Source organism: Gasterosteus aculeatus, chromosome 7, assembly GCF_964276395.1.
Source record: "Gasterosteus aculeatus chromosome 7, fGasAcu3.hap1.1, whole genome shotgun sequence".
Classification (NCBI taxonomy): domain Eukaryota; kingdom Metazoa; phylum Chordata; class Actinopteri; order Perciformes; family Gasterosteidae; genus Gasterosteus; species Gasterosteus aculeatus.
The window spans coordinates 22,724,545-22,747,046 of record NC_135694.1 but is presented as its reverse complement, the minus strand read 5'-3'; the positions used below and the strand labels follow the sequence as shown (position 1 = coordinate 22,747,046).

The following is a 22,502-nucleotide window of genomic DNA, read 5'->3' as shown; positions in this document are numbered from 1 at the left end:
AACTCTTTCAAAGTGATGCAACCTTCACATCGAGCACAACCAGCAACTGCGTGAGTCATCAGTAGGAGCCTTGCACTGCAATGCTGATCTGAGAGTATTTTGCATTACCTTCATATTAATTATTCTCTGTCTGCTCCTTATTTTTCTTCCTTTCCTGTCCCTCTTATAATCTCTTTGGCTTCCTCATTTCTCATCCCAGAAGATACAACAATCTGACTACAAGGTTGTCTTCTGTCGGGTATTTATTTACTTGCCCAGGGAGCATGTTTTCACTTCAGGTTTTATTTTTACTGACATCTTGATGTCTTTGGCAGCTAGCTCTGATTTTTGGACACTTGACAATTCACCTCCAGCCCCCTTTTATTCACGTTTTAGACGAAAGGCTCCAACATTATTGTGTCTCCATGCATGTTAAACTGACATGCCAGTTTCACGCTACATTGTACATTTAGTTGTTAATCGATACCAGAAGAATATGTTTGCTATGCTAGTTCATTTAAAATAGATTTTTCTCACATAAGTATTATTTGAAAGATAATAAAAAGTATAACGTATAATATAGTAACACTTTTGCTCTGTTATTATTCTTAAACATATAACTAGAGGATGCTGATGAGATGTTTCTTAACCAACCAAACACTGTTTTGAAATCCAAAACTAACTTCTGGCCCGGTTGCTTTTTCTATTAAAGGTGTCTAGAGGGGATGAAAATCAGTGACCCTGATTGTTATAATTCACAGACTCTTTTACCTCATATAACTGTTCTTTCTCCCTCTCGCCTTCTTTCTTTATGTGTGTGTGTCTCTCTCCTCAGACCGCCACCCACTATAAACTCTCTCTTTTTGGCCGTACAGAACTGAATAAATGCAGCCCAACAGTCATTGGGGGGTTTGAACAACCCACTTGGTTTAATCAGGTGCTCCAGTGTTTTCTCTCCCCTCCTGTCCTAGTCTAGCTTTCTCTGTGTGTCTCTCAGCCAATTACACGGTGTCCTGTCTTGCATCCTGTTTTTTTCTGACCTCACTCATTTCCCCTCCTTCTTTGTGAAGGCCTTGTTGGGCCCTGATAAAACCTGGACCTTCGGAGAGGAGAGGGACATTCGGGAGCGAGATGGCGAGAGGGATGGTGGCCGCGTACCTACATGGAGTCTTTCTCTTGGCTCTGTGGAAACCCTCGCTGCAAGGAGGTGGGTTCCCTTCATTGCAGGTGTGCGGCGCTCAGCCGTGCAGCATCTGTGTATCAGGTGTCACATAAAGTTTAGGTAGTAGTGCGCACAGCTCTTGTTTTCTTTAAAGGTGGTTTAGAGCCTTTCCTGAGATTTGGGAGATCTTGGGAGATTTTGTGAATTGCAGCAACTATGATACGGATGACGATGATGATGACGATGGTGATAATGCGGATGTCATAGTAGAAACAGCTGCAGATTATTGAGGGTGATGATGTTAAAGAATACTTTGATCGATTTCAGGGTTCAGGGTTTGAAGAGAAGTGACAATATGTTTTATTGTGTTATTGTCACTTGTGTGAATGGATTTGAAATGTCTGAACCAAAGTTTAAACTCATCTCCAGTCTCGCTATTTTTGTAAGATTTTGTATTGGATTGAGCTTGGTCATACGTTCTCTGCATCCAAAAGCTTTCAGAATTACCGTACTCTTCCCTCAGGCTATTGTAATAAACAAAACTTTGGGGATTTGTTGACTACTTAAAACCTACTTGCTGTAACTTTCCACACTCATAAAAACAGTCAGTACCCACTGTTTGTTTGGGTGAACTTTGCAAGCACTTTAGTACGTAAACAACAAACTTAAAACAAGCTGCTGTTCAGGTGTGTTTTTCATGTCAGCTGAGCCTCCTCTCTGAGCCGCAGGTCAGGACGACATGGTCACAGTTAAATCTTTCATGAGGTGCTGCACGTGACTTTTAATAGCCCTTATTAAAAGGTTTGATGATAACCGTGTGCTACATCCCTCCAGATCCCACCTAGTTTTGTCTGCTTAGACTTTGCATTGGCTGCTGCAAGGAGATTCCTGTCATCCTCTTCCTCTCCTTGTTAGAGGTTGGTTTAAAGAGCTTTAGATTTGTGTGTATTTTGACTTTATACAAGGTTGGGCTCAACCAATTAATAGAGAGATGGGAGAAATTTCATTGTTTTTTTTGTCCCTTTACTGAAGCAGACTGGATGAGTATTTTTATATGTTCATAACATGTTCACTTGCTCATTTTAAATTATTTAGAATTATTTAGTATATAGAAGTAAACAGTGAAACGTGTAACTTTAAGATTAATAATCAACGACAACTGGCTATGAGTTGTAATGCTCATTAAAAAAGACATGTATCACAGAAGAAAAAAAAGAACTTGACAAATTTGTATTTTGTCCGGATGGTGGTGAATCAAAAGTCAGAGAAACGCTTTAGTTTACAAAAAACACAAATGTCTGTACCAAACGTCGGGCTCATCCATCTAACAGACAACTGATGTATTTTGACAAATGGATGAAAGTATTTACCTGCTGCTGGCGCTGGAAGAAAAGTCAGGGGATTACTAGTTAGTAAAGCTTTGCGGGGATCACTAATATCTGTAAAAATGTTTCATGGCAAACCTTCACACAGAGTCAAGCTGTTTCAGTCTCAGTCTTAGTTGTCAAAGTGGTGAGCGACTGGCAGAAGGACATTGTCCTCCTGGGGGGCACGGCGCCAGAGGGGCTAAAATCAGTAATGGTTGCAGTATGATCATGGAGCATTAAAAAGATACAAACATTTTTTATTCAATAATGACAAATGAACTCACCAAACAAACAATGTCTTTTTGAAGCAGGGAACAATGGACAAACTCATCACAATGTCAAATTCTCACCACGGATGACATTTGTCGCATTAAATATCCATTGTATATCATTTGAATTCACAAGCCCAACTGCTGTTCTTTTTCCCATGACACATCTCTGGTATATAAAAGTGTGTAGTTGTTCATGTCCAGGGTTTAATTTCAAATGAGCTTCCTTCTGAAAACAACACAAGCTTTTGTGGGCTGAGGTTTCTGTTCCTGCAGCATCGAGAGCTGAATGACTGAACTGTTGAGTGTGCCGTAACTGAGCTGTTCGTGAACGTGAGATCAGTTACTCACATTCTTTAGGATTCCCCATGGACCTCTTCTTTTCACATCTGGACTGTTGGATCTTAAAAAACCTTTCCTTTTATAGTATTTCTTCTCTGTATTTCTATTTTTGTCTATTGTGATTTGGAAGAAAACAAAGTGTGAAAATTATGACCAAAGATGCAGAACGTTTGGATGAGAGGCTCCTTGTTATCAGCTTTGGAGAAACTCAGAGCCTTGGGTTGATAACACACAAGAACACACATACACTGTGACCTTGTGAACACACACGCTCACACACACACACACACACACACACACACACACACACACACACACACACACACACATTTTTCTCTATGCTTGCAATTTGCAAATTGATCTGTGTTTAGCTGATCCTGTGTGACTTCATGAATTCATATTGTAATTTTTCTACTGAACTGGTTCTGTATCAGGTGTATATGTACCTGCTGGTGGAGCAGCAGGTGGAACTGGAGCCGGCATAGGAGCTGGTGCGGGACCTGGAACTGGATATGGACCAAGTGGGACAGGAACTGGATTTGGCCCTGGAGGCACTGGGACTGGATTTCAGCCTGGTGGAGGTGCTGGTCTTGGAGGCTTTGGGCCGGGAGCAGTTGGAGGTGGATGCCATTTGTGTTTTCTGTTAAATTGAATAAGTACTGATAATGACTTAATTTGTTGAGTTAGAAATGTGAAGACTGGTGTGTTTTAACTGTTCATGAAAACAAATCACACGCAGAACAGATAAAAACTGTATCTGATTTGCTTATTCTAAAAGCCTTTTTTCAATTCACAATGTCTCAACTACTATATTTGTAAGGGGGCTATGGTGGCCAAGGACCAGGAACAGGAGGATTTGGACCAGGAGGTGTTGGACAGGGAGGTGTTGGATCGGGAGGAGTTGGACCAGGAGGTGTTGGACAGGGAGGTGTTGGATCGGGAGGAGTTGGACCAGGAGGCTTCAGGCCCGGCTCCTTTGGCCCAGGCAGTGGTGGACTGGGAGTCGTACCTGGAAGTGTTGGGGCCGGTAAGACAGATAGGGCTGGTTGAAATATTGATAACCTGGAGAGCAACGTCTTGCAAGATTTCTATTGAGCTTGTGCTGATATAATTCCTGTGATTACTTCCTTTCTACAGGTGGAAAGGCTCCAAAAACAGGTAAGACCTCCAGGCCCACCTGTTGTTAGAGTACGGATTTAGTTGCAATATACCAGATTTAAAGCGTTAACATAAAATATTAATAATATTGATAATGTCATCCTAACCCATGGCTTCAGCCATAATGCCACCTATACGTTACCGCCATTAACTTCCACAGTGCTTTTGCCATAGTTAGCACTGTCATGCCGTTTTCACACTACAAGCGCCCGAAGCAGAAAAACAACCACGCGTATCAAGCTGCATCGACAGCGTGTTATTATATCGCTTTATGTCATGGCTTCCATGGAAAGTGACTTGCAGCCTGTGTTGCTTGTAGTGTGAACATGGCACCTTTGAGATTTTATAGAAAATGATTATCTTGTATCACCAGAGTTAAAATTATCCAGCATTTTGTTTATATATAAGTTGTACAGGAATAAACTTGCAAGCCGTGATGACCTTAACCTCTACATGAAAGTATTACTGATTTTTCTTGCTCTCTTTTTTATCTCTGGGAGGTGGCTACGGTGGTCGTGGAGGAGCGACTGGAGGGTTTGGAGAAGGACAGGGAGCTGGAGGTGTAGGAGGAGGACTGGGACCGGGCAGAGGCGGTTCAGGTGGTTTTGGACCAGGAGGTGTCGTTCCTGGAGGCTATGGAACTGGGCCTGGAGGAGCTGGACAGGGGGCTCGAGGCACAGGCATGAAATTAGTTTTTTTACCTACAGAATATTTTTAATGATAGCCATTAGATCTGGATGTATTGAAGGATTTGTGGTAAGCAGTAAGGTTTGTCAGACAGACATTTTAAATCATCAAAACCCTTTGTGACATCTGGAAAGCTCATGAGCTGCTGTTTACTTGCGCCATTTGACATTCATAGCCAGAGGAAGATTTCTGCTCTTCGTGGATCAGTGGTCCGAGTGTAGAAATTGGTCAGTATTAAGTACAGGAAACAGACTTGTATGTCACACGTCAGTTTACCAAACGTCTGGCCATTAGAGCCAAACACACAATAATGACCACAATGTGTGTTTAAGTTGAAACGCTCAACCCTGAAGAATAAGACGCGAACATCCTGGTTCACCTGAACAAGCAATGGGAGGAATCCATTTATAAATACTGAACTGTAATTTCAAGCAAAAGTCCACAAAACCAATTTCAGCAAAAACTGGCCAAACGAAAAAACAAATAAAAAAGGATTCAAACAAAGGCCAGAATTAAGACAGTTTAATAAATATTAATATTTTAATAAACTGTATTTCAAATGGAATGGTCAGGTGTACCTATTTTAATGGAGAATAAGACAAATTTACTTATAGCTCTCAGTGTTTTTTCTTCGCCATCCCCCCACACAGGCTTGGGTTCCCTCTCTGCAGCCTGAACATTTTTACTGGTTCATCTTCAGCCAAACCCACAAAGAGTTGTAAAGTCAAACATGCACACTTCAAACAACTACTCCAAACCTTTCTGGATAACAAGTTAATCCTATTGGGGTTTCTCCTGGGCAGCCATCATATATGTATAACGTAGAGGGTGGAGTCGTACATGGACACATTGAATTCATTATTGTGGGATGTCTTGTATGATAAAAAAGTGATTAACAAGTACTTTCCCCTCTTTTATCTGCTTGTTAGGCCTTGGGGCGGGGGGTTTTGGTGGAGGAGTGCTTGGGGCAGGAGACGTCGGGCCTGGTAGAGGTCAGGGAGCGGGAGCAGGCCACATACCTGGAGGTCAGTGGTTTCCATTTGTCTACATCTGTTCATTCACATGACACACAGTTACATCTCTAAATACATGAACAAATAATTGTCGATGGCCAAGTGTTTTGCATTTTGATGCAGCTATGAGAATCACTGAACAACATGAATTAACAGAGGTGACTCATGCTCCTGAAAATTTTACAAATCAACCTGCTGGCACAAAGCATCACAAATTAACCAGGCTGCTCCTCTGGAACTGCCAAAAGTATGGCTGAAAATGATCAAGTTCTCCTTAACTGGTCACACACAGGTTACATTGATATATTTCGAACCTGAAGAATGATGTGTATGAAAAATACTCTGTCCTGACCCAGGTGGCTATGGAGGCTACGGAGGTGGTTATGGTCCAGGTGGTGGTCAATATCCAGGAACTGATCGCAAACCTCCTAAAACGGGTATTTGCTGTTCAAACTAATCAAAATGTCAGATTAAATTACTGAAATATGACTCACTGATGTTTTCTTGTTTTTTCCTTAGGAGCAGGTTTTGGACCCGGAGGTGCAGGTTTTGGACCTGGTGGTGCCGGATTTGGGCCTGGCGGAGCGGGGAATGGGCCTGGTGGTGCTGGATTTGGGCCTGGCGGTGCAGGAGTTGGACCTGGAGGTGCAGGAGTTGGGCCTGGAGGTGCTGGTTTTGGGCCTGGCGGTGCAGGTTTTGGGCCTGGCGGTGCAGGAGTTGGGCCTGGAGGTGCAAGAGTTGGGCCTGGCGGTGCAGGAGTTGGGCCTGGAGGTGCCGGTTTTGGGCCTGGAGGTGCTGGTTTTGGGCCTGGCGGGGCAGGAATTGGGCCTGGAGGTGCCAGTTTTGGTCCTGGGGGTGCTGGTTTTGGGCCTGGCGGTGCAGGAGTTGGGCCTGGAGGTGCCGGTTTTGGGCCTGGAGGTGCTGGTTTTGGGCCTGGCGGTGCCGGAGTTGGGCCTGGAGGAGGTAATCAAAATTTTACTCTGAAAAGCACTAAAGATAAAATGCGACTCAGTACTTTAAGCCAAAATAGTAACAAAAATGGTAACAATTAAAACAAAAAAATATTCTATATCAACACAAAAAAGTTTTTTTTAAATAAGTATAAAACAAATTATACGTTCTCTTCTAAATTCTTATTCATTGTTGACTTTTTAGGCAACATTAAGTCTAGAAAAGGTAAATCTACGAAGGACTATGCAAATGAAATATGCTGTTTGCTATTTCATTTTTATGTAACATTAACAGTTTTTGACAAACTTCATTCCTGTTTCAGTTCCAATGCTGCCCCAGTCTGGCACAGGTGAGGTAGGACCCGGAGGAAATAGCGGTGGTAAAGCTTCAAAACAAGTTCCAGGTAAAAAACAAAAAGACACTCCCTTTTTTATTAAAGGAACATAAGTTGAGTTCAGATCAACCAGAAAAACAACCTTTTTGGGGTCACGCAGGAGTCGGTGTGCCTGGACTCTATCAGGGTGGATATGTTCCAGGCCAAGGTACCTTGTAACAGAAGTAACATATAACAAACGTACAAATATTACAATTATTAAACAATACGGTAATATAGAATTCTGTGTTTTCACAGAGTTACAAGTTATAACAGATTCTGTTCTCACCTTCCTTGGTTAGGTTTTGGAGGTCGTGGTGTTCTCCCTGGAGTGGCAACAGGATCTGGACTTGGGCCTCAGACTGGTGTGTGGATGCACTCTATCTTAAGCAATATTGGGACATCACATTCTGGCAAACATGCTTGAATACAGAGCCTTTCCCTTTATTCCTTCTAGGGGCCGGGGTACTCGGCCAGGGGGGTGCTGGACAAGGAGGAGCAGGCAGTCAGTGTTAAATTTCCTAACTGAGAAATTATTTTGAATTATAAGCAGATTTTGTATTCTAAGTATCCTAACTAATAATATTCCAGGCTGAAAATGAGTACTTCACATGATGAGCATGTCTGTGGTATATTTCTCTCCTTAGATGGTCATGGACAGCAGTTGCCTGGAGTTTTTCGTGGTTACCCTCTCATATCACCAAAGACAGGTACACGGACATATTAATGTAGTAAATTCAGCAGCAGCTTGTGGAGTTACATAACTTAAGATATAAATGTTAGGTCAGAAATAATGGAAAATAATTTATTTTTACTTAAGATATAAATGTTAGGTCAGAAATAATGGAAAATAATTTATTTTCTTAAATTACAGGAGCGGGCAAATCAAAGAATCCAGCCAAAATCGCAGCGAAATATGGTAAAGACACTTTGGCAGACGTTTTAACTTTCTGTACAACACAAAAGCATTGTAGGAGAAATAAGCATTATGTCTTTGTATTTACATATCTGGTAAACTAATCTGCTTGCTTTTTTGACAAGGTGGAGCTGGAGCTGGAGGAGGGCCTTTAGGGGTTGGGGCTGGAAGACTCCCAGTGGGAACAGCAGGAGCCACACCTGGATTTGGAGTTGGAACCGGAGGTGGACCTGGATTTGGAGGTGGAGTCGGAACCGGAGGTGGACCTGGATTTGGTGGTGGTGTTGGAACCGGAGGTGGACCTGGATTTGGAGGTGGAGTCGGAACCGGAGGTGGACCTGGATTTGGTGGTGGTGTTGGAACCGGAGGTGGACCTGGATTTGGAGGTGAGTTGGAACAGGAGGTTGACCTGGAATAGCCTGCAGTTTTTATAACTGCACATTTTGGATGTTTATGTTTACTTATGGTACTGGCTCAGCCAAAGCCATACAAATATTATGAGGCATATTTGCAATATATTTATACCAAAAATGGTGAATACAACATATGTAGCATGTGCATTTAATAACCTCCTTTAGTTGATACCTGAGAAACTCAAAATGTCTTGTGTCTCTCTGTGTTTGCTGTATGGTGCTGGCACTGGTACTGTTGGAGGCATTGGAACAGGAGGACCAGGTGGAGGAGCTGGAGTTGGTCTTGGCACAGGAGGAGGGACTGGTGGGCTGGGGGGAAGCTATGGTTTTGGTCCTGGCGGTGCAGGCACTGGTACGGCTGGAGGACTTGGAGGTGGAGGACCGGGAGGAGGAGTTGGACCTGGCTCCGGGGTTGGTTTCGGTTCTGGTGGGGCTGGCACTGGCCCTGGCGGAGTGGGTTTTGGCCAGGGTGGAACCGGGTACGGTCCAGGTGGAACCAGAACTGGATTGGCTGGAGTAGGAACAGGACCTGGAGGTAACAATGAATCAGTAGATTTGGGGTTTTGGGGAAATTAAGTTGTGCAATAGTCACTTAAGACACTAAGCAGAAAGGGCTTTAAGGTACAGTTAATAACATTTAGGGAAATCCATTCATAACTATGTTTCCGTAAATGTATAACCCCCTTAAACAAAAACAGTGTGGTTCTTTTTGTGAGCTTAAAATAAGCCATTCATGTCGACATAGAGAGTAGGTCTTTTTACTGCCCTTTTTGCACTTTGAAACTAACGTTACTACAATTTTCGAAAGGGAGGAGTATCCAGTTGGCTGCAATCTGAAAACAGATTGTATTGCATTGGCAAAAACAAATGTATAATTACTATACTTGTGTTTCAGGGTACGATGCTGATGCCAAAGCTCGTAAATATGGTAAGAATTGTATGAATGGAAAACTGCATGCAACTGAATCATTCTTTGTTTTTAACAAAGTATATGAGAACAAATACAATATGACTGTTCTGCTTCCAGGCATGTTAAGTGGAGCACTTGGAGGACTGGGAACAGGTCCTGGAGCAGTCAGGCCTGGTGGTGCTGGTACTGGATATGGGCCCAGTGGAGTTGGACCGGGTGGTGTTGGTACTGGCTATGGACCTGGTGGAGTTGGACCGGGTGGTGCTGGTACTGGCTATGGACCAAGTGCAGGTGTTGGGCCTGGTGGTGCTGGTACAGGCTATGGGCCAGGTGGTACTGGCACAGGCTATGGACCAAGTGGTACTGGCACAGGTTATGGACCAGGTGGTGGAGTTGGACCTGGTGGTGCTGGTACAGGCTATAGACCAGGTGGAGGAGTTGGACCTGGCAGTACTGGTACAGGCTATGGACCAGGTAGTACTGGCACAGGCTATGGGCCAGGTGGTGGAGTTGGACCTAGTGGTGCTGGTACAGGCTATACACCAGGTGGAGGAGTTGGATCTGGTAGTACTGGTACCGGCTATGGACCAGGTGGTACTGGCACAGGCTATGGGCCAGGTGGTGGAGTTGGACCTGGTGGTGCTGGTACAGGCTATAGACCGGGTGGAGGAGTTGGACCTGGTAGTACTGGTACAGGCTATGGACCAGGTGATGGAGTTGGACCTGGTGGTGCTGGTACTGGCTTTGGACCTGGGGGTGCTGGCACCGGCTACGGACCCGGTGGGGCTGGTACAGGCTATGGACAAGGTGGGGTGGGACCTGGCGGTGCCGGCTTTGTACCTGAAGGTAAGATAAAAAAATAACATTAAAGGGTAAAATACAAATGTATAATTCATGTAATTTCCCCAGTTAATAATCTTTTCTTAAAATACCTCAATGTGTCTGCATTTTGTAGGTTATGCTGGTGCCAAAGCTCGTAAATATGGTAAGCAAAAACATTTAAAAAGGAATTTACGAAATGCACAAACTTTTCTTTTTATCACAAACTGGCCATCTGGTCTTCACAGTAAATCCGGTTGGATGTTAAACTGCATTTCGTTGCCTCAGTACTTGTACCCTGTGCAATGACAATAAAGTTGAATCTAATCTAATCTAAAAAAATCTGTAATTTGATGTAATGTTTAAATGAATATAATAATACCCAATAATACCTATACGTCGTTAAAATATGCAGCAATTATTAGTAATTATACACTCTTTCCAGCTATAAGTTGTAAATGAGAAATGGAAACAGCTTGTTGTTTGTCAATAGAGACTAAAGTGCTTTCCGTTTAGTCTGCATTTTCTAATAAAATGCTGTTGGACCTGCCACATCCTTTGCAGGTCTGCCCGGAGGTGGCCTTGGTGCAGGAGGTCTTGGTGTTGGAGCAGGGCCTGGTTCTGGGCTCGGATTAGGAGGACGTGTCCCAGGACAAGGTGTTGGACTAACAACTGGTGGTGGACCTGGAGCAGGACTGGGGATCGGCATGATACCTGGTTATGGTGTTGGAACAGGAGGTGGACCAGGTGGCTTTGGACCAGGCACTGCAGGAGGTATGAAGAGAAGAACACCATTCTCACTTTCCTCAGGAGTGTGTAAAACAAACACACTAACATCAATTAACTACTCAAATAGAAAAATGGATTTGTGGAGTTTCTCTGAGCTTTTCTTTACGCAGCTGGTTGGGCTAGAATAACAGTGCATGTGACCCTTTTTGTGAGTACAGCCAATGGCCACCGCTGTGGACTGTGTTCATATCGTGGTTACCGCTGATAACAGTAGTGTATCATAAACTATTAGCCCTGTTGGGTGCTAGCCACCAGCTAGGTTGCGAAAAGGAAATCCCTCGATCGTAGATTTACTCTGAATTCCATATAGGACTAAATTAAACAAAACAAATTCATCCTGCAAAGCCACATAACGTGAAGCTCTGTTCAAGGCCCACAGCAAAAACTAACCATTTTTTTCAAACCATTACTCAATCAGCTGCTAAAGAAGAGAAACGGTCAACTTAATTTATACAGCCATAACCATAAAGTGTCTTACCTCTGTTTTTAAGGCCATATTGACGCTGCTAGGGGCAAATCAAAAGCCTATAGATCATTTCTGAGTGGATACTATTCTCAGCCTTCCACACAAAACACAGCCTAGATCTTGTCTCCATCTTGTGAATGAAATGTAGTACTGCGCTCATTCTAAATGCATTGGACTTCAAAATAGGCCAGCACTGGCACATAGACTAATGGGGTTTTCTTTGAACCTATACAGGTCTGATTAAAATATTCATTACAAAAAAGGCCTAGAGTTCAAGATGTTAGGACTCAATCCATTGAAAAGTCTCAAAATCCTTATATGTTCCTAGGGCTTCCAGGTGGAGGAACAGGAAGAACCGGGTATGGACCTCATGGATATGGGCCTGGAGTTGGACCTAGGCCCGGAACAGGGTACGGACCAGGTGGAGGCTACGGTGCAGGACCAGGAGCGGGATATGGAACAGGTTCAGAGGGAATTTTAATTGTCCAACTAAATCTTGTTAAACTTAAATTAAGCTAAATCCTAAATGAATTCTGTGATTTACAGGCTATGGAGCTGGAACAAAACCTGCTAAATACGGTATCAAAATACACATTTCTTGAAAAATGATCAAGGATATTTCCCCCAAATTCCAGTAAAGACTAAATCATTTTCATATGCTCCTGATGTAGGTCAAGATGGAATTGGGACTGGTGGGGTTCTTGGAGGTGCAGCAGGACGAGGTGGTGAGTTGTTTATGTGTGATGACCTTTACCCTTATAAACAGAGAGCAGAAGAGATTTTTGATTCCTGTTTGTACGGATTCTTCTTTTCGTTTGGTTGCATTTTTTCTTTCCAAGGCCTCTTACTAAAGTTTGTCATAATCACCTATTGTCTTATTGGTGGTTATGGAACTGGAACTGTTTGGTTTTCATTAGTGTGTAGCAACATCTTATTTTGTAAGCGTTAAGATCTGAACCGCGTTTGAAGTTTACATCTCATAAAAGTATGAACTAATCCTTTATTGCCCCCTATTAATGGTTAGTAGGAAAGGCAGCAATACCTGCATCTCACCATCATCAATATATTCATTGTCATCCTCAGGCTACGGCACACCAGCATCCAAAGCTGCTAAGTACGGTAAGGGTGTACTTGGACAAGAATGTCAAGTAGAACATTGTGTGTATATGATATAGTGGTTTAAACACTGTTATTTCTATAAACGTAGGGCAACCGGGTGGAGTAGTGCCTGGGGCAGGAACAGGGACCGGCACTACAGGATCCGCCACAGGGACCGGGACTACAGGATCCGCCACAGGGACCGGGACTACAGGATCCGGCACAGGGACCGGCACCACAGGATCCGGCACAGGGACTGGGACTACAGGATCTGGCACAGGGACTGGGACTGCAGGATCTGGCACTACAGGATCCAGCACAGGGACCGGCATTGGTGGTTCAGTAAATAGTTCAAGCCCCAGCAGCGGGGCAGGAAGAACAGCTGGACCGAGTGGTAAGCTTATGTTTCGTAATTAAGTATCTAACTTTGGGTAAGAATCAATTATTGAATCTGATAATCTGTGTGGTATGCACTATTTCTGCTGGATCAGGAGCAGGACTTGGGGCCAGTGGAGGCACACAAGCTCCAGCATCAGAAGGTATCTCCACCAAAAGTCACATGTTACCACAAAACAGAGGGCATCCTGTACAATAGATTAAAAATTAAATATTCCTAACTGTAATTAAAAGGTAGTTGGAGGGGAGCTTCTAAAATAGATGAATATAAACGGAAAAACTGACATGTCAATAGTTTTGCCATTGTCTTTGTTTGATTTATTCAAATCCACTACTGATATTTGAATCTTATTCTAGGAGATGGTGGGGCTAGCAGTGTGACAGAGGGGTCTGGAAGTTCTGGAGGAGAAGGTGTGTTTAAACTTGCAGGAGTCTAAAGAATATTTCATAACTTGTACAAAAAAATGTACAGATTGTTACAATTATTACAAACAAAACTCGAGTCAAAGGATGTAACAACATGGTTATACAAGATAGCCCAGACTGCATGGGGAACACCTGGAAATCTACAAAAAATGAGGAACACAACAATGCTATGCTAAATATATCAAATCCATAGTTTTTATGCATTCATTGTATGTGTATTAAAACAGGCGGTACCGGTGTAGCTGGCAGACCAGTGGGTGGAGGAGATGATGGAGATCGCTTGGGTGGGACAGGAATCCCCATCCTTGGAGCAAAGCCAGGTACTTATGTCATTTACATAACAAATTCCCCCCAAAAGGTAAAGTAAATACGTAGATACAGGTGTTGATAAAATCTGATACTAATTCAGTCAGGCGTGTTTTAGTAGTAGAATTAATAAAAATGTGTTATTCTTTAACATCTTCATAAAACACGACCCAACGGGACAGAAGTTCCAGGTCCGGCCAGAGTTTGTCTGCAAGCACAGCATGTTTAAAGGATCTGTGTCTCTTAGATTTCCTTGGGGACAGTGTCATCATGTGGACATTTATGAAATGCTTTATGTTTTCACTCAACCTGTGAACTTTAAAGTGAATACATTTTCCCCCAAGTTTGAGAAATATTTCCAATTTAAACATTCCTGCCAACACAGACTATTCATTTAGGATAATTGCTGGATTGTTTTTTACAGGGATACTATTTAACAGTTAAAAATTGGTATATAATTTGTATTTTTAGACCGGGTCATATCAATATCTTTGTTCTATTCTTACGTTGCAAAGCATTTGGACTTTATGGTTATAGGCCCCCAAAGTTTCAGCTCAGCTAACTCAGGCACTACTAAACTACTACAAAACTACTAAAACACTTGGAATTGTGCATTGCATGTAAGACCTACAAGGGACCAACACATTTGCATGTTTCCTTTATATTAGGGATTTAACATAGCTGACCATCTGGTTCTGTGGTACAATACTCCATGGCAGACTGACGCAGATAACAACTGAAGCATTTCTGATGCTTAAGTATGTACTGTATACATATGTATGTATACATACATATACACACACATAGAGGACTCAGGAATACTGAGGAGAGGACGCATACATAGAACACCCATTGTAGAGCTTTTCTGTGCCTTATACACCAACTATGATCCCACTTGTGCTTCTAACATTTCCCTGGGTCATTGTGCAGATTCTGATGGTGATCTTTTAGATGTGAAACTTCCTGGAGTCCGACCTCTCAAGCCCCCAGGTGAGTAAAATCAAATCCAATTCATCCTAAACACATACCACTGAGGTTTTAGGATAAATACTCACAGTGCTCACCTACAACCAAACAATAAAATTATGCTAATGGATGACAAATCAATATACTGCACAAGTGCTAACTATCTAAATCTGTTGAACATTCACCAGGCTTGTTATTGTTTTTTCTGCACTTTGTGTAAACTAATGGGGAACAAAATAAAGAATACTTATTAGTGTTGTTTTGGCAGGCGTCCCCCGAGGGGACACGCCAGGTGAAGGAGATGGAGAAGGAGGTCCTGATGGAGAGAGAGGTGGTACAGGAGGCACGGAGGGAGGACCGGGAGGAGCCCGAGGGAGTCCTACCAGTGCAGGAGCAGCAGGAGGCATTTCAGGTGGTGTAGCTGGCACTGGAGTCGGACCACAGGGAGCAGCTGGAAGTGTTGGAGGAACACCCAAACCACCCACAGGTGCCATTTCTGCCATCTGAATGCAGACGATTACATTTACCACCGTCCACCACTGGATATTCACCTTCTATCCAGCCACAAAAAAATCATATACTCGCAAAATAAATAGATTTAATCTGTCCATTTATTTCTATGTAGCACACAGTCCTGATGGGACTGTGGGAGGTGGCATAGGGGGTGGACCTGGTGGAGTAGGTGGGGTGGCAGGAGGAGGTTCTGGAGGAGCGGGCTTGGTACCTGGGCCTGGTGGAGTAGGAACAGGAGCCCTTAAACCTGAAAAAAGTGAGCTGCTACAATGTTTTGTTCTTTGAAATGTGTATGTGTTCCTAGAAAATATACACAAATAATGTTTATGCATGATCCATCATAGGTTATGCTGCTGGTGGAGTTTTACCAGGTGGAGGTATGCTAACTATCCAAAGCCTTACCACCTTACAGCAAAAACAGATACACAAAACATATCTGAAATGAAGTATATCTCATTTGATCTCCTTCAGGCATACGCTATCCCACTGGAGCAGGAGCAGGAGTTGGAGCGGGAAAATCAGGCAAAGGTCTTATGAACTGAACCTACATTGTCCCCTTTTAATAAGGTCACATGAGCCACATAATAAATTAAATGGTTTTTTTATACTCCAATCAGTATATCGGACTCTTGGAGCGGGAGGCCGGGGAGGAGTTGGGCCTGGTGGTTATGGTACTGGTCCAGGAGGCTATGGTACTGGTCCTGGAGGCTATGGTACTGGTCCAGGAGGCTATGGTACCGGTCCAGGAGGCTATGGCGCAGTACCAGGAGGTTATGGTGCAGGGCCTGGTGGATATGGAGTTGGACGTGGAGGCTATGGAGGCTCGACTGGAAACGGAGGCATTGGTGCTGGTCCTGGGGGAGCTGGAACGATTGGAACTGGCACTGGAGGTGTCGGGGGAGGAGGAGGCCCCGGTGGAGTAGGTGCTGGACTGGGGGGATATGGTGGTGGTGTGGCTCCTGGTGGTAAGTTGAACTTTCTACAAATATCATACAGTCTCTCAATTTTAATAATGCGGTGGAATTATATCAAAATATAGCATCTAATATGGATAGCATGTCATTGAAATATTACTGTGTTTTCCGCACTATAAGGCGCACCAGATTATAAGGCGCACCTTCAATGAACTACCTATTTTAGAACATTTTTCATATACAGGGCGCACCGGATTATAAGGCGCATAAGATGCTGCAGTCAAACGTTTGACGTCGGGGCGGGTGGACCCTGAAAGCACAGTCTCCACCTCCCCACATCCACCCCGGATGTGGGGAGGTGGAGACTGTGCTTTCAGGGTCCGATCGATGCTGCGAGGTGCGTCCGCTCCCGCCGCCCCCCTCGCCATCCACGCCTTAAATCTTCGGCTGCCAAGGGCCCCTTTTAGAATAACTTATTTTCCCTGTTAAGATGGTTCAGCCACTGTAAAGAAAAGGGCACCGTCTCTCGCTCTTTAATCTCATTAAAAGCTCGGCAAGAACGACAGCTTTGTTTCTCCGACGCGCCCTGAAACAAGCTCCATATCTCATGCGCTTGAGCGCCCGCTCAGCATCTCACCGTGGTAGACCGAGCTTTGGCATGTTTGGCAGAGCGCCTTGAGCGCCGTGTATCAGTATGGATAAAGGCTTTTAAGTGCGCCTTAAAGTGCGGAAAATATGGTAGTCAAATGATCTTTTCTGCTATATCCAGACTCAAGATATGGACTGGGCACCGGCACTGGCAAAGCACCCAAACGTATGTTAAAATTGACAATTTCCAAATGATGCAAACATTCAGATGTTCAAACTCGAACACTTTGTTTTTAGGTTATGGGACAGCAGCTGGCAGAGCCGGTGGTACTGGCGGCTATGGGACCAGACCAGGTGGAGTGGTTCCTGGAGGGGCTGGTGGTTATGGACCTGGAGGCTATGGGCCAAGCACTGCCGGGACAGGACTGGGTGGCGTAGGGATCAGGTCAGGTGGTTTTGGACCAGGTGGTGTTGGCACAGGATTAGGCAGCCATGGACCTGGTGGAGCAGGGCTCATTCCTGGCGTTTTTTCTGCTGGAGGTCAAGGACTTGACACAAGAAAGCCTCCCAAATCAGGTACAATGGTAGTTTATCATCACACTGACAACAACATTTAATTATGTTTGAAATTATGTTCAGGCTGTTAACTCCTTCTGACAGGCTATGAATCATCATCCCTGGGTGCAGCAGGCTATGGGCAAGGTGAGAAACTAATTTATCCAACACCAAGATTGTTTTCCTAAAGTAACGCAATGGCCTACAAGATTAAAGGCTTCTTCCCCTAAGAAGGTGCAGTTGTGTAAAATAAAATAAAAACGCTAAAAGTTTAAAAAATCCATGCTTGATTCCAGGGGCAGGAATTGGACCCGGTGGAACAGGCACTGGACCCGGCCAATACGGGCAGGCTGGATTTGGGCTTGGGAGCGGTGGACCAGGAGGTTTTGGTCCAGGCGGTGCCGGGACAGGAGGCTTCGGACCAGGTGGTACTGGGACAGGAACTGGAGGTTTTGGACCAGGTGGTGCTGGAACAGGAGGCTTCGGTCCAGGCGGTGCCGGGACAGGAGGCTTCGGACCAGGTGGTGCCGGGACAGGAGCTGGAGGTTTTGGACCAGGCGGTGCCGGTACAGGAGGCTTCGGTCCAGGTGGTGCCGGGACAGGAGGCTTCAGACCAGATGGTGCCGGGACAGGAGCTGGAGGTTTTGGACCTGGCGGTGCTGGGACAGGCGGCTTTGGACCAGGTGGTGCTGGGTCAGGAGGCTTTAGACCAGGTGGTGCCGGGACAGGAACGGGAGGTTTTGGACCAGGTGGTGCCGGATCAGGAGGCTTCGGTCCAGGCGGTGCCGGGACAGGAGCTGGAGGTTTTGGACCAGGCGGTGCCGGGACAGGAGGCTTTGGACCAGGCGGTGCCGGGACAGGAACGGGAGGTTTTGGACCAGGCGGTGCCGGGACAGGAGGCTTCGGTCCAGGCGGTGGCGGGACAGGAGGCTTCAGACCAGGCGGTGCCGGGACAGGAGAGGGTTTTGGACAAGGGGGCCAAGGTTTAGGAAATCGAAAACCTTCTAAATCTGGTAATTAACGACGAACCATTAAAAAAAAGGTTGATATTATTTATTTATCTATTATTATCAACCTATTTGGTTGTTCTATAAGAAAATTAATTAGTCAAACATTCTCATCCTTTTTTCTCCAGGTTATGGTGGAGCTGGGTATGGATCAGGTAACATAATGGCAAAGATCAGGGATGGTAATTATCTTTTTATACATTTTTACTATATATTTGTGCCTACATATTGACATTTTCCCAGCAGGAGGATTAGGAGGAGGTACAGGAAGTGGTCCTGGTGGAGTTGGACCTGGTGGCTACGGCCCAGCAGGGTATAGTCCAACTGGAACTGGAACATTCCCTTTTGGTTATCGACCTGGAGGTACCGCAACTGGTGGCTTTGGCCCAGGAAGTGCTGGAACTGGGCCGGGGGGCTTTAGACCAGGAGGTGTTGGTGGTTATGGACCTGGTAGCCAGGCACTAGGAAATAGGAAGCCTCCTAAATCCGGTTACGGCTCTTCGTTGGGCGGAACTGGCTATGGTGCAGGTAATATTCTCTAAATAAACAAATATTAAGTTTTATTGTTACTGGAGATTATTTATACATAAAATATATTTTTTTGAGAATTCCATATTTCCTGCATGATACAACTGGACAGAAAACCTCTTCTCCACTGTCTCCTTTTTCTTCCATGTTTATTTGTATGTTGCTGTGCTAACAAAATCAACTTACTCAGATATTTAAACATTATGTTACCTGCCATACCGTCAACCCAACCAAGGTCCATCGGGTGCTGGAGTAGGAGGACTTCCTGCAGCAGGAGGAGCAGGGGGAGCAGGGGGTCCTGCAGGAACCGGTCAGGGATTAGGAGGGGGTGCGGGCAGTTTACCAGGTCAGTTTAAGTACTGGCACTGAATGCAGACTGCTACACAGTCGATACCAATGCCTGACTGCTGGGATGATGCAGGTTGTAATGTGGTCATTTTTCCAGCAGGAGGCGGTAGACCAGGCTATGGTGGAGTGGCTGGTGGAAACTATCCAGGTAGGGGAGATGCACTTTGTCACACATTAACTGACTTTCTTTTCGACACTCGGAACATTATATGTATGGTTTAAAAATGAATAATATTTTTAAAACTGTATGATACATAACGATTACATTACATGATTAAATGCTTCCATCCTGTGTGTCCGGCCATGCATGGTGAATATTTGCTTTGGCACATCTTCATTTATGTCACTGCTGAGATAACAAATGGAACCATTGTAGAGTTTATCAATTGTTCAATATGACTCTGTCTTTCCTGTTATTGTTTTCTAGGATATACGGGGGCAGGACAAAAATGTAAGAGAACTCACTTGCTCTTCCGGGAAAGGCATGCTCTAATTAGCTCCAGCCCACATCAGATGTCGATGACGCTAAATCACTCATTCATTCATTCTTGATTTCTGAAAGTATTTTATATTTTTTATACCTAAGCACAAGAGAGAAATACAGATTTCTGATGTCCCGTACTTCTTAAAAAAAAGGTTGATTTAGATTTTTTTCATAAGTATGCTTTTAAAGTATAGAAGTAGAAGTATGCCTTTAAAATGTGCTGGTTGTTATTGTACATATGTTTACGTCTGCAAATTAACTTTACTTTCATGTTCTTTAGCTAAGGCACAGAAGGCAGCCAAATATGCAGCCATGCAGGCGTTCCTGGGTTCTGGGGGCTACAAAGGTAAAAACATTTTTTTTTAAACAAATAACAAATAATCACCCAAAAATGTTTCACACACTGGGAAACATTTTACTGAATGTTTGTGAGTCAACTAAACCTTTCTAGTTATCAATTAGACCCATTCCAGGAGTTCTTCTAACTTTGTGTTGTAAGTTACTATCACCTTCAGTAATGAGCCCTTTAAACTAAGAATTCAACAAAGCCAGTAGGAGCAGCTTGAAGTGTCATTTAGCACCCTTTTTTCTTTGAATTGGTTCTGGCATAACACATGGTTTTCACAGAGCTGAAACGATTACCAATTATCACAGCCTTGAAGAACTATGTGCTTGTGCGGAAATCAAATGAAAAACTGAGCCCCGAGATAATGTCCCTGGGACACAATTCTGACTAAATCATTGTCGTACATTACACCTCAGATCTTTAAGTCATCACAGAGTAGTTTCTATCCCTACAGTAGGCTGCTTCTATGTTAAGTAAAGAATAATCGTGTGTGTGTACCTAGGCGCTGGCTGTCAGGGTAGATACTGTGGCCAAAGGAGGAAGTGAGAGACCAACGGACGGGAAGTGACCTCATGGAAACAACATTGGTGCTACTGCATGATCCCATATTGTAGATGTAGATCCGTCATAGAAGCTACGGCTTCAACACATTTCCCATGTTAAACCTTTCATTGGCTTAGATGTTATACAAGGATATGGAAATGGTTGGTGTTGTGGTTCCTTAAAAGAAAATGGCAATTCCATTGTTGCAATCTTCTGCTTTAGCAATTTAAATCTCTGGTAAAGTATTTTAAATGGTCACCATTTCACAATACAAAAAGCACAAGTCTGACCTTGTTTCCCCCCCCCCCATTAATTACCCTGTGTCTCCCTGTGGATCCCGACTGCCAGGCTGGGCATAACTGAAATAAAGGACTAAGACTTCTGAGGCCAAGCAGTCCTTTGATACAGTTTTGGTTTATGTTTCTTGAACATCATCGTTGTTTCTTTGCAAATATGGGACATAGATCCTCATAGGGGAATGCTGATACCAAGGACACCCTCCGGGCAGCTCCTTCAGACCTGTCTGCATGCTGACACAATGTTTACGAACCTTAACCCGCTTACACTTGGTTTGTCTTAATAATTGACTGTTTTTTAGCTTTTACTTCAAAGTCCAAACACTTGGATAATCGGTGTGGGCCGAAGAAACAAACGGCTGCTATTTTGGGGGAACCGTGAAGTTGGTGTTTTGAGTCATTATCTGACCCCGAAAAGCAGTCTGTGTTGTTTTCAGGCCTCAGCAATATCTCTATTTCATGGCTACAGAACATCAGTTGGTAGGAGTGTAAACCTTTTGTTTACATGGATACATTTTATTATTAAAAGGATGTATTTGTTATGTGGCTTTGATTTGGCTTTCACATTTGCTGTTGTGGTAAGAATTCAAAACTAAATGTGAGGTAACATGATTAGAAGTCATTGAAATGCCACCTGAAGAACGTTGACTGCTGTTTTTTTTTTTTTACTTCAACAATGTTGGGACATTTTTCACGTTTGCTAGTATTTTTAAATTATGCTGACAAAAAGAAGAAAAAGCTGAGTTCTTTATCTATTTAATCTCATTTTACAAATCAAGTGCATTAATACAATATCAAATATTTTAGCTACTTTGTGTGTGTTTGTTTTAACAGTTTTTAAAACTTGTTTACTATTATGACTAATATAATTGCTTTGTTTTCTACGTTGTGCTAAGGAGCATTGTAGTCCGTGATGTCTGGATAAAAAGTGTTATTGACGCTGCTCTTAGATTTGAGCTTTTGAGTCTCTATCATGTCATTCAACAACTGTTTTCAACATCTGTGTTTCTATCAAGAAAAGGCTGCACTATTATAAACTTTTGGACGATGCCCTCTGAAATAAAGAGATTACCAACTATAGTTTCATGTTATTATTATTTAAAGGCAGCTAAAAGTAATTGACATGTCGCTGATGCACACCAATGTGAAACTGTCAAACAGTTGAGGGTGAGGGGCGGGGGGCTGGGGGGGACCAGAAAGAGGAAGCTACATGTGCAGAGGCTAAACGTTACCACCAAAGTTAAAGTGCGGTCGCCACTGTTACTCAGTTAATAGTGCAGACTTCTGCACATCAGTACTCCACAGAGCCCTGAAGGCATAAAGAAGATGCCCACCGATGGAGGCGAAACCATAGAAGACATAAAACAAAGAACAAACCTGACACTCCCAGTTCAAAGATAGAAGCAACCCTTTCCACACATGCACACCTTTTTGCTTTTTTTGTTACATTCTGGAGGTAAAAGTATTTTAAACAAAAGGGAAAAATAGCAAATGTACATTGGCATTGTTCCTAGTTCATTACTCTGACATTATAAAAAGTACTTGTTTTTCCTTTTTGTGATAAACTGAATTCT

The 22,502-nt window shown here is 43.6% G+C and overlaps 1 protein-coding gene across 1 annotated transcript; it reads left to right on the top strand.

The window, feature by feature from the left end:
• On the top strand, positions 1-22,008 carry elnb (elastin b). The gene is made up of 46 exons (XM_078105259.1): positions 1-50; positions 1,050-1,186; positions 3,554-3,739; positions 3,940-4,146; positions 4,257-4,277; positions 4,778-4,957; positions 5,894-5,989; positions 6,334-6,414; positions 6,497-6,940; positions 7,251-7,331; positions 7,423-7,470; positions 7,604-7,666; positions 7,759-7,806; positions 7,949-8,011; positions 8,176-8,220; positions 8,343-8,603; positions 8,872-9,165; positions 9,526-9,558; positions 9,658-10,386; positions 10,496-10,525; positions 10,924-11,133; positions 11,943-12,077; positions 12,161-12,193; positions 12,286-12,339; positions 12,698-12,733; positions 12,822-13,106; positions 13,204-13,251; positions 13,466-13,519; positions 13,762-13,854; positions 14,771-14,830; positions 15,075-15,293; positions 15,432-15,575; positions 15,664-15,696; positions 15,791-15,847; positions 15,937-16,284; positions 17,003-17,047; positions 17,119-17,397; positions 17,482-17,523; positions 17,673-18,389; positions 18,512-18,538; positions 18,627-18,911; positions 19,147-19,257; positions 19,360-19,407; positions 19,687-19,710; positions 20,024-20,089; positions 20,592-22,008. The coding sequence occupies exons 1-46, from the start codon at positions 16-18 to the stop codon at positions 20,633-20,635; spliced, it is 6,579 nt and encodes a 2,192-aa protein (XP_077961385.1). The 5' UTR covers positions 1-15; the 3' UTR covers positions 20,636-22,008.
• Positions 22,009-22,502: the final 494 nt, after the last annotated feature.

What these genes read in the sequence shown, in the direction of transcription:
- elnb (XM_078105259.1), top strand. Translation starts at nt 16, where the DNA reads ATGCAACCTTCACATCGAGCACAACCAGCAACTGC. An exon ending in TGGAGCTGGGTATGGATCAG is followed by an intron (nt 18,539 to 18,626) that starts GTAACATAATGG and finishes ACATTTTCCCAG; the next exon opens with CAGGAGGATTAGGAGGAGGT. An exon ending in GGGTTCTGGGGGCTACAAAG is followed by an intron (nt 20,090 to 20,591) that starts GTAAAAACATTT and finishes GTGTGTACCTAG; the next exon opens with GCGCTGGCTGTCAGGGTAGA.